Source organism: Sminthopsis crassicaudata, chromosome 5 (assembly GCF_048593235.1).
Source record: "Sminthopsis crassicaudata isolate SCR6 chromosome 5, ASM4859323v1, whole genome shotgun sequence".
NCBI classification, from domain to species: Eukaryota; Metazoa; Chordata; class Mammalia; order Dasyuromorphia; family Dasyuridae; genus Sminthopsis; species Sminthopsis crassicaudata.
Window position 1 is genome coordinate 230890345 of NC_133621.1, and position 10999 is coordinate 230901343.

The 10999-nt window shown below is 36.2% G+C and overlaps 1 protein-coding gene across 1 annotated transcript in view; it reads right to left on the minus strand.

Moving 5' to 3' along the window:
* DIP2B (disco interacting protein 2 homolog B) overlaps nucleotides 1–10999 on the minus strand; it is a 192624-nt gene extending 181625 nt beyond the window's left edge. Inside the window, exon 1 of the mRNA XM_074270405.1 lies at nucleotides 10743–10999. Coding sequence (XP_074126506.1) covers nucleotides 10743–10842 — 100 coding nt within the window. The 5' untranslated portion in view covers nucleotides 10843–10999. The remainder of the gene's footprint in view (nucleotides 1–10742) is intronic.

Genomic DNA, 10999 nt, shown 5'->3' on the forward strand with positions numbered 1-10999 from the left:
AAAATGCAAATTATTCTGTAGGGTATTTCCATTCTGATTAAAAATAACATTTCCAGTCTCATTCTACAATACATTTTTACATATATTTCAATCCAGTCAAACTGACTTTCTGTCCCTCATAAACGATGCTCCATCTCCCTCTGAGCCTCTTTCTTCATTGATTCCTAAGTCTGGAGTGTACTCCATCCTTACCTCCACATCTGATAATCCCTAATTTATTTCAAAATATAGCTCAAATGCTACAATCTACATGAATCTCTTTCTGATTCCTACCCTCCTCCCACTGCTAGTGCCTTGCTTCATATCTTATCTTTACCTTATATTTGCTTATATTTTATATATATATATAGAGAGAGAGAGAGAGACATATACATATATACATATATATGTGTATGTTATATTTATACATGTATGTATACATATTTTCTTCATAAATACAAGGTAAACACCTTGAAATAATAACTAACTTTTACAATCAATCCTCATTATTTACAGATCCAAAATCAGTATTTCTTGGACCTCTGAGGTCATTTGTAAAAAACTGAAGTCACCTGAAATGCACATTCTCAGCTAAGATGGAACAGCTGAGCTGCTCTCTTGTTTTCAGCCCTCATAGAGTGAGTGAGTGTCCTTCTGGTGTACTATTTATCAAAGCCACATTTATTGCATTTTTGTGGGGGGTTTTGGTTTGGGGGGGAGTGATTTCCCTGAAAAAATAACAACATTTTGTCAGTGCTAAAGCACTGGCTAGCTTTCCCCAGCACAAGAAGACTGAGGTTTGACTCATGGGAAAAATAGGTAAGTTTGATAAGATTCTTTCAGACATGAGTTATAATGAATTCCAAGATAATGAATAAACAAGATACATCCAGAAAAAGGAGGAAGAAATTCTCCAAACTATATATGAGGCTATTCAGGAAAGTGTTAAAGTAGGCTCACAGGAACAAAACCTATATTTCTCTTAACAGCAATGGTTCAATGCTTGCTAATTCAGTGGTTACAGTACTTTATAGAACCAAGAAGATGAGATTTGACTATTATATAAGCACTTGCAGTGAACCAGGAACTTTGCTAAGTGTTTTACAACTATTATTTCATTTGATTCTCAAAACAATCTTAAGAAATAGGTGCTATTATTATCCCCATTTTATACATGAGGTTAAGTGACTTCTCCAGTTTCATAAAGTTAGTAATTTATCTGAGGTAAAATTTGAACTCAAGCACTTAGGTCTGATGCTCTATAGACTATCATTTAGAGGCTTCCTTGAAACCAAAGATTTCATTTTAAACTATGTTTTCCCTAAATATAAGATTATTAACTCATTGAAGGGATGGGAAAAAAGATCAAATGTTGCAACAAAGGTCATATCTTTCACTTATGTCATCAAGTAATAGAAGTAAACAACATAATAACAACAAATAAGGTCTCTAGTCACATTTTTGCTTCAATATTTTTATGTTTTTATTATTGTTGTTACTATAAATGAAAGTTTCAACTGACCCTTACCATTCAAGAGTTATTTAAAGAGTACCTAATATATATTCATCATTATGCTAATTTTCTTGCAAGTATAAGTCCCAATCTCAGCCAAAGTTTATATTGAGGTGAGAGAGGCCTAAAAAGAATACTGGATTTGGAATTAAAAGACCTGGGCTCAAAACCCACATATTTACTATTTTCAGGGTTTCTGATTTCAGCTATCAAAGAGAATGAGTATTTGTTCTACCTCCTTCATTATGTGCATGTTGGTAGTGAAGAAACAGCCCATGACTAAGTGACAAAACAAACAGCAGAGTTAACAAGAGTTATCCCTTCCACATGTGAGAAGGAAGTTAGGGATTTGGAAAATCCACATAAATTTTTTTGACCCTTCCTTTGTATAAGAGAAAAGTCTGATTTTTTTCTTTTTCTTTTTTAGGGTGTTTACAGTACCTAATTGTAAAATCTGAATAAAGTATTTTTCTGTGTTATCTGCTGGGCTTCAGAAGCCCTAAATGTGGGTTTCTACCAAACTCCCCCCAAATTCCCATTTACTTTCTTATGCTCCCCCCAAGATATATCAAAACCATTATGAGACTGCAACAAAAATCCTATCTTTTACTACTGGAAGCTTTCTTAATTCTGGTACCTAGTGTCATTTTTTACTTGTCCTACATATAATTTACTTAGTATAAAAATCTTTCCATATAGTCTCCCATATTAGATTACAAACTCCCTGAGGGCAAGGACTATCTTTTGCTTCTTTTTGTATCCCAGGTGCTTGGCACACCCATCATAGAATATAGTTTTAACAAACGTTTACTGCCTCACTGAATGCTTATTGGAGATTCAGTACTCAATCAGGAAAGGTCAGCTTTGTTTTAGATAGCTATGATTATATGAGGGAAAGGAAGCATTTTAGGCATCATATTAATGAGACACAAGTAAAGTATAGGTAATTAAATTTCACAAGATCCAAAAACTAGTTATAGGCAACCTCCACCTTCAACAAATGAAGAATACAACTTAGAAGAGCAATGCAAGAGAAAGTAGTAGAAGCAAAGGAGTGAGTGAATCCTTAAACCATGTAATCTAATTATTTTTCTCAAATATTTCAAGGAAATTCTGGACCAGACATTTCTATAAAATATTGAGAATTAAAACATATCCAAAGCAATATCATACTTCAAAATAATTATTCTGGGAAGCTTTACATGTCATGTAATGAATGATCTTTCAATACTCAGAACATTTTTGGAACTCCTCTTTTGCAACTGACTTGAAAGTTAGGATATGAGTCATAGAAGATATTCAATCTTCTTTTTTTAGTCACACTTCGTTTTGAGGAAAAACCAGTATTATCCACCTTTGTCATCTTGTTTCACTAGACTTGACTGAATGACTTTTGGCCATTTTCAAAAATCAAAGGAGAAAGATTTGGCATGTTGAAATATTCACAAAGACAGTGCAGATTCTTAAAGAACCTCTGAAAGAGTTTCAAAAATGTTTTGACAAACTGTAGCATTGTTGGGATAATGTACCTCTGTTGTCTAAATGGCTAATTTGAAGGGGGCAATACATATTTGGAAACATAAAACCTGATAATTTGTTTACCTGTAATTTGTGTACCTTACAATTTATAGCCTGAGATTTGAATTTAATATGTACCTAGATGTTTCTATGTATTCAATGACAATATATGTTCTCATAAATAGGCCATCTTACCCCACTATGTAGCAAATTTTATTACAGTAGTAGGAGTAATGATGATTTCTTCAGAACTTATGAAAAACACTCTCCAGGACCTTTCCACAAACCAGATGATTTCCTATATTTTATCACCTTCCACTTTTTTTTTTTTTTTATCCCACATTCCTCACACTGGGCAGGTAATTAGGCATTGGTCAAGCATTTACTTCAGATAAATTTTGAGCTGTTATTGAAGAGAGAAATATGGTATAGGAAAAAGGAAGGATGTGGCTATATAAGTCCTAAAAGAGTATTCAAACAAGAAAAGGGAGAATCCCTTTCTGTGAAAGATTATATCATTTTAGTGTCCTATCCACTGTTATCTTTGGACTGTTTTTCTCCCATCAGAGTAGTTGTGTTCCTTCTAATATGCTCCAAGTCCCAGCCTATATTCTTCATTATCTTTGTAAAATTAAACTAAACTGTTCCTGGCCCAAAGTGGCAATTCTTAATTCAGACTCTCATTCTGTATCTGCAGGATCAGGAATATCCAGATATTACCAAAAATATGTTCAGATACACTTTCTTGCTCTGGACCATTATGCAACGGTGCTTAGATTCACAAACTTTCTGTAATTGTATAAATGGAAAAAGTATCAAGGTTACTAAAAACCAGTAGTAGCAAATGAAGGCAAAATGAGGTCTTACTTTTTATAATAATAATTATTATTATACCCAGGGAGATAATGAACCCATGCAATATTTCACCTATATTCAGAAAAATATATATATTTTAAGGACACACCCACATCAATGCAAGAGTATACATGTTCTGTACTTTACATAGGTAGTTTATGTATCATAACACCTACCACAGATTACAATAAGGCAAGTTAAAAAAAATAAAAAGGAAAATTTTTCTAAAACCAAACCAAAAAAAGCCTTTCCAGCAGTCCTAAGAAAATGTCACAACAAAATCAGTCCACCAATCAGCCCAAAAACTTGTCAATTACCCTGCCCACAATTATAGTCACATAAGAATATATATCTGAGCCAATTCCAATAGACTTCTTATGAAGGTAACCATCTGTATCTAGAGAGGACTGTGGGGCCTGAATGTGGATCACAGCATAATATTTTCATCTTTTTTGTTGCTTGTTTGCTTTTTTTCTCTTTTTTTTTTTCCTTTTTGATCTAATTTTTCTTATGCAGCATGGAAATACATATAAAATAATTGTATATCTTTAACATATATTGAATTACTTGCTGTCTAAGAGAGTGGGGAAGGAGGAGAGAAAAGATTTGAAACACAAGTTTCTGCAAAGGTGAATACTGAAAACTTTCTATGCATGTATTTTGAAAATAAAAAGCTAAAAAAAAAAAAGAGACTATATCTGATAGCATGATAGGGCTATGTGGCATTTTCAATTAACATCTTTTTTTTTTTTTCTCTTGCTCATGGTCTGATTCCTTCCAAACCATTTCCTCATCTTACTATAAACTTGCCTTCCTTATTTTCACAGCTCTTACAGACTAGGCCAATTTTAATTCATCATAGAGCTCTATATCTATTAATTCATCATAGCTCCATATCTATCCATTATATAATATAATCCGATGGTTTTCCTTTAGGTATTAGTCAATGACACAGTCTTAACTAAAGGAAATCTACCTCAATCAAACATTAAAGATGTTCTTCTAAAAAAGTATGGCTTATCAAAGCTAGATTAATAACTATTTAGATCTCTCCAATCTAAAAAACAACAAAGAGAACCAACCTGATCACAATTATAGAGTATTGTAAAAGACACCAGGGAATTAGGCTCTGCTTTCAAATTACTTGTTAGAAAACTAAGGATGATATTCCTGCCTCAATGTTCTTAATTTCTCAATGAGTAAATCACTACCTACCTTACATCACATCTCAGAAACTACAAGCAGACTGCAGGAAATTACCTATAATAATTTTCCCAAAAGAAGGGTACAGAAGTATAATTAGAAAAGGAAATGGATCAGTAATAAAGAGAAAGTATATAGATAGCTTAAATATACAATGGTATTAACATAATATAAAAAAATAGTAAACTCTTTGTGAAGCAGCTTGGCACAATCTTAGACTTGGACTTCAGAAGATTTAGATTTAAAAACTACCTTAAACACTCAATAGCTATGTGAGCATTGACAAGTCACTCATCTTTGTCTCCCTTCATCTGTAAAATGGTAATATGCCCGTAAGTTATTATTATTAGGAAAACTTCCAGTAATTAGGTAGACACGCTATATACTTATATTTTATTCAATGATCTCAAGATACTGCTTCCTACTTCCAAAGAACATCTTTTAAACATCTAAATCCCACATTTACCTCTCACACATTACAGAACACACAATCACAGAAAAATCAGAACTGCAGGTAACCCAAAGGGTAGTGCAAAGAAGGATGGAGCAAAAAGCTTGAGGGCATTACCAACAGAATTTTCAGTTAAGTATGAAAAACATATAAAGTCTAGATTGGGTCAAGGAGAAGACTTCCCATACTCTCAGAGGCAGAGTCTGATTCCCACACTCTAGGAGATTCTACCTTCACTCTGGCTGGAGGCTCCAGAAACCTCCCAAGAAACCTGCTCACAGAGAAAAAGAATTTACAGAAAAAAAACCTCCTCCCAGAGAAGGATTACAATTGAGAGACAACAGGACACTACAATACAAGTGAAAAAGGAAATGAACTTGTTAGATAACAAGAGCAAGAAAGAAAAGATGAATGTCCCCAGTATTTTGTGGATTCTGTGTAACATTAAGAAGTATCCAAAGCACTTAGAAAATCCTCTATGGAAGAATTTTGGAGAGACATGGCTATAATCCCACAGGCTAGGAAGGCACAAATGATTTGCCATCTAGCTTTGTAGAGAAAAGATCCATATCAAGAAGATGACAGATCCATCAAAGTATGTAAGTATTTTTCCCCAAAAAATATTGTTTATTTATTTCCTAGATCCAGCGTATATTGTTACATAGGCTTTTCAGAGACTAGAAATAACATGTATGTACATAGCTTAAGTTCACATCTTATCAGAAATAAAAATGTAAACTCCCCTGATGTATGGTGAACAACTAATTTAGAAGATACTTCCTTATACTTTGACAGCAGATGAAAATTCCATTTTATCATTAGTACTACATAATGTGAATACTATTGCTATAGAAACAGACCAAGAAAAGGCAGAGAAAACAACCAAATAAAAAGTCATACCTAAAATCAAACCAAAATTCATGCCACGGTGGCACTTTAAGTGAGCTACAAAAACTAGAAACAATGTCATATTTCTCAACTAATTTCCAATGATAAATTTGTATTCATCTCATATCCTCCTTTTGCTATTTCATCTAAGAAAAGCTCATCAATTTCTAAATTCTGTTTCACAATGGTAGCCTTTGCTTTTGGTGTGAAAGCAAGTCAGACTTCTATCATCAAATCTAGTTAGTCAACTGTTTAAAACAAACTAAATATCATATGACCAGATTACACACTTTGCAGCAAATAATAAGACATATGCTTGATATTTAACTATTCTGTTGATTTAAGCTATGACCAAAGTCTAAATTAAAAATCAATTACAGAAAAATGTAATGGTTTATACTATTGAACAAAAAATTCATATAAATATAGCAGATCCTAAAAAAAGGATAATCAAGAAACAATTAAGTATCTACAAAGGGCAGGCACAGTACGAGGTGCTAGAGATAAAATAAAATTTAAAAAGAAAGAAAGAAAGAAAGAAAAAACATTGCCAGAAGCATAAACTCTGCCAGGAAAACAATATCCATGGGCAGGAATAAATATATACAAAATAAACCCAAGTTAATTTTTATGAGGAAGGATAGCCAGGTACATATTCCTTATGTACAAGGCTTCAACAAAAGGTTTCATCTTGGCAGTTTGGAAGGACACAATGAATTCTAAGGAGGGATCCTGGATAGAGAGCACAACTAAAAAGTATGAAAACAAGTGACAAAATGTTGTATAGAAGAAACAGAAAGAATAACAGTTTGGTTAGACCACATGAAGGGGAGTATTATATTTTATATGACTGCAAAAGTGGGGTGGGACCATGTTTTGAAGAATTTTAAAGGCAAAAAGACATGGTCAGACACCTAAGTCACTTTGTGACTGTGTGAGAGTTGGGATAAAAGAAAAACATTAGGAAGGAAAACTAATTAAAAGGTTATTCAAATAACTCAACTGGGAAATGAGGAGAAATCAAGTGTACTTGTATAGGAGTTAGCCTTGGAGAAAGAATCAAAGAAATATTACTGAAAGGGAAGGGAAAGTAATAAGCAATTCTAAAACATGTCAGGCTAAATTCTTTACAATTATTATTCTATTTCATCCTCTTAACAACCCTGGCTGGTAGATACTATCACTATCCCCATTTTACAGTTATGGAAACTGAGACAAAAAGAGGCTGAATGACTTGCCCAGGATCACATAATTAATTAAGTTCCTGAAGAAGTTTTGAACCAAGTCTTTTGTACTCTTGGCCCAATGCTCTGTCTGTCCTCCTACTCTCCTCTGATAATCAAAAGACATTTGGAAAATCAGATTAGAGAAAATTTTATTAGGATAAAATTGATCCCTCCACAGTATGATTAAAACAGCTACCAACATTTAACTGAAGTGGGTTTTTTTGTTTGTTTGTTTGTTTGTTTAAACTATTCACATTCCTTACAAACAATCCCTATTCCCATGTAATAAGTGATATTTTAAGCAAGATAAACTAGAGATGAGCTCCTTTAGTTACATTTCTACATTACATTTTCTTCAATTTCGTGATTGACACATTTGTAGAAAATACAGAATTATTAGAATTTGTAGAAAATACAAATTTTCTGAATAGTTCCTCCCTGCCAAAAGATATGCCATTTGAAATAACTGTGGCATAAAGCTACTTAAGGAATAATTAGCAAGTCAGCAACTATTTATTAAGAGTCCACTATGGGCCAGGCAGGCACTATACTATAAAGAATATAAACACAAAGAAAGAAACAATATTTATTCACCAGAAATAAGCTTTAAAAAAGGTCAAAGTACCTAGTTAACCATTTCTTATTCCCATAACACGCCTAGTAAGAAAGCAAACTGTGCAGCTAAAGTCATTAAAAATACTTTAGCCTAACAATTCACAGTTTGTAAGCTATTAACACTTTTTGAAAAAGGAGAGGCATGAGCATAATCACTTGAGAGTTTTCTAAGAAGTTATTCAAAATTATTTCTAGAAACATAATGTAAACAAGTAATCAGAGAATGAGACAAAGCACAAAGGAATAAAATAAAAATAAAAGGAATCTTGAATTTCCCTTCTTCTGTACAAAAATATATGTGGATTTTTTTGAACCCTTCTATTTCAATGATCCAAACTACTCAATGTCTTGTTTATAAAAGTAAAGGGGGCGGGAGTACATATTCTCTAAGATTTTCTATTTTAAGATGTTATAAAAAAAAAAAAAAGTCAATTTCACAAACTCTGAAATCAGCTATCACTGAAATCCCTAAACTCTGCTTCAATGCTTCACTGTAAAGTGAAAATGACACATATCCAAGACTCTATTGGCCTAATGCAATCTCAGGCAGGTCTTACCAGAAGATTTTAAGGTTCTATGAAACAAAGAAGGGAAGCAAAAGGGCTTGTTCAACTAGTTCAATCACAGTGAATCATGAAAACAAATACTTTGGCATAAAGGGTTATAATCTTCACAATTGATGTCAGGTAACCCCCTCCCTCCAACAAAATGTATATCCTTTAAATACTAAGATATTATTTGGTTCTGTAATAAAATTGTGTAGGGAAAAAGGACACTTTCCACGTGCAGAATGGATCCATTTGTTTTTAGAATGTTTCCCAGAGAAAATTTATGTCTAAGAAACTATCTTTGGACATTAAACTTTGCAATTCAGTATTCTCATAGAAGGGTACAAAAAATTGGGAGGGGAGGCTTCTCACAACATCAGACAAAACATAAACATGAAACTTTCCACAGAAATACCCTATTAATTTCAGTTAAACATGTAGAAGAATTACTTTAAAATTAACTGAACGAAATTCCTCTCCACGATTTTAATTTTAAAAAGCATTTATTAAACAACTATTATGTGACAGGAAATACGTTGCACTGGGGATACAAAGAAAGGCTCCCCCCAAAAATCTAAAGAAATGCAGACAACTATGTAGAAACAAGACGTATACTGAATAAACTAGGAATAAGAGGAGGAAGGCACTTTGCGTCTCCCTTTAAGTACCTTGCCAAGAGCTCTGAGAAGAGGTACTTAACAAATGTTTTTGTTGGGTTTAATTTTTTTCAATTCATTTAAATGTCATACTTTTCACAGGGCTTTTAAAAATACCTAAGGGATATTCTCTTCTGGGCAGACTAAAAGATAATAGGTTACTTCCCCCCTCCTCCCCATGTTTAAGTGAACTTCGATATCTAATATTACCTTTCCTGCTTTGCATTAAATATCCAATTCTTTCATAAGTAACCAAAACCTGGACTTTCTTCAGTTGGGAATCTGCCACCTTCATCAATTCCAATTGGCCATCATTTGTTCCTGAAAGATGCAAATTCTAAGGACTGTCCCTCAAAAAGGGAACAAAATGGGAACATCCTGATCTCGAGACAGCACAGAAGCGATGATGTGTACAATAAAGAAAAAATGCGAGTTTTGTCCCTGCAGAGACAGCCTCTGATACAAACAGGAACTTTGCAGGGAACTGATCACAACTGCATCACATGCAGACGAGACAGCACAATGTTCTCGCATTGTTATCCAAGGCACTTATTTTGGGGACAACAGTGGTTGATTTTCCGCAGGCTCCTCTACCCTCAAATTAGACACAAGGCTTCTCTCCTACTGCAGGGGTCCAAAGAAAGAGTGACAAGCTCAAGTGTCCCGAGCAGCGGCTCCGGCTTTCGGAGCATCAGAAGTGGAGGCTGGAGGTGGGGAATTCCCCCTCCAAAGCAGGGAGGGCGCCCATCCTGTCGCGTCCTGTCACTGGACGGACTGACGGACAGCGCTCTGTACACGTCCGGAGGAGAGAGGAAGGAGGACGGCCGCGGACTCCTCCTCGGCTGGCAGCGGACTGGGGCTTTTTTTTTGCTCTTTATTATTCTATTTCAGAACGGGGAGGAGGGGGCGGGGGTTCACTCCAAAGAGTTCGGGGAAAGCTGCCAGCAGCCCTACCTACCTCGCCCCTAAGCGGGAAGGGGGAGGGGGGCAGCAGCTTTGTCTCGAACCGGAGGTGGGGGCAGAAAAGGGGAAGCCCCGGCCCGAAGGAAACCTCTCCCCCTCGCCCTCCTCCTCGTCCTCCAGCCGCTGCCACTTCGGGGAGACAATGAAACGACGGCAAAAATGCATCCCGGGAAGAAGTCCTCCCGGGGCAGCCCGGGCGACTCGTTGGTTCCCGGCCCCGAAGGGGGCCCTAGGCAGGTGCCTTCCTCCTCCAAAGCCCCCCCTCCCGCGGCTGGCTGGCTCCCTTCCTCCCTCCTCCTTACCCCCGGCCCGGCCCGGACTCCTTACCCTCGGAGAGCTCCAGCTCCAGCTCGGCCAGCTGCGCCCGCACCTCGGCTGGCAAGGCCGCCACGGCGGCCGGCGACGGCTCCAGGCCTCGCTCCGCCATCCCTGCTCCGCCCGCCGGGCTGCGAGAGAACAGAGAAGGGGCGGGTGAGGGGTGAGGGGGGACACAGGGACACAGCAGACCCCACACCCCGGGCTACAAGCTCCCGAGGCAGCCTCCGACAGCTGCCGCCATGCGCGGAAAGTCACGTGACCCAGCG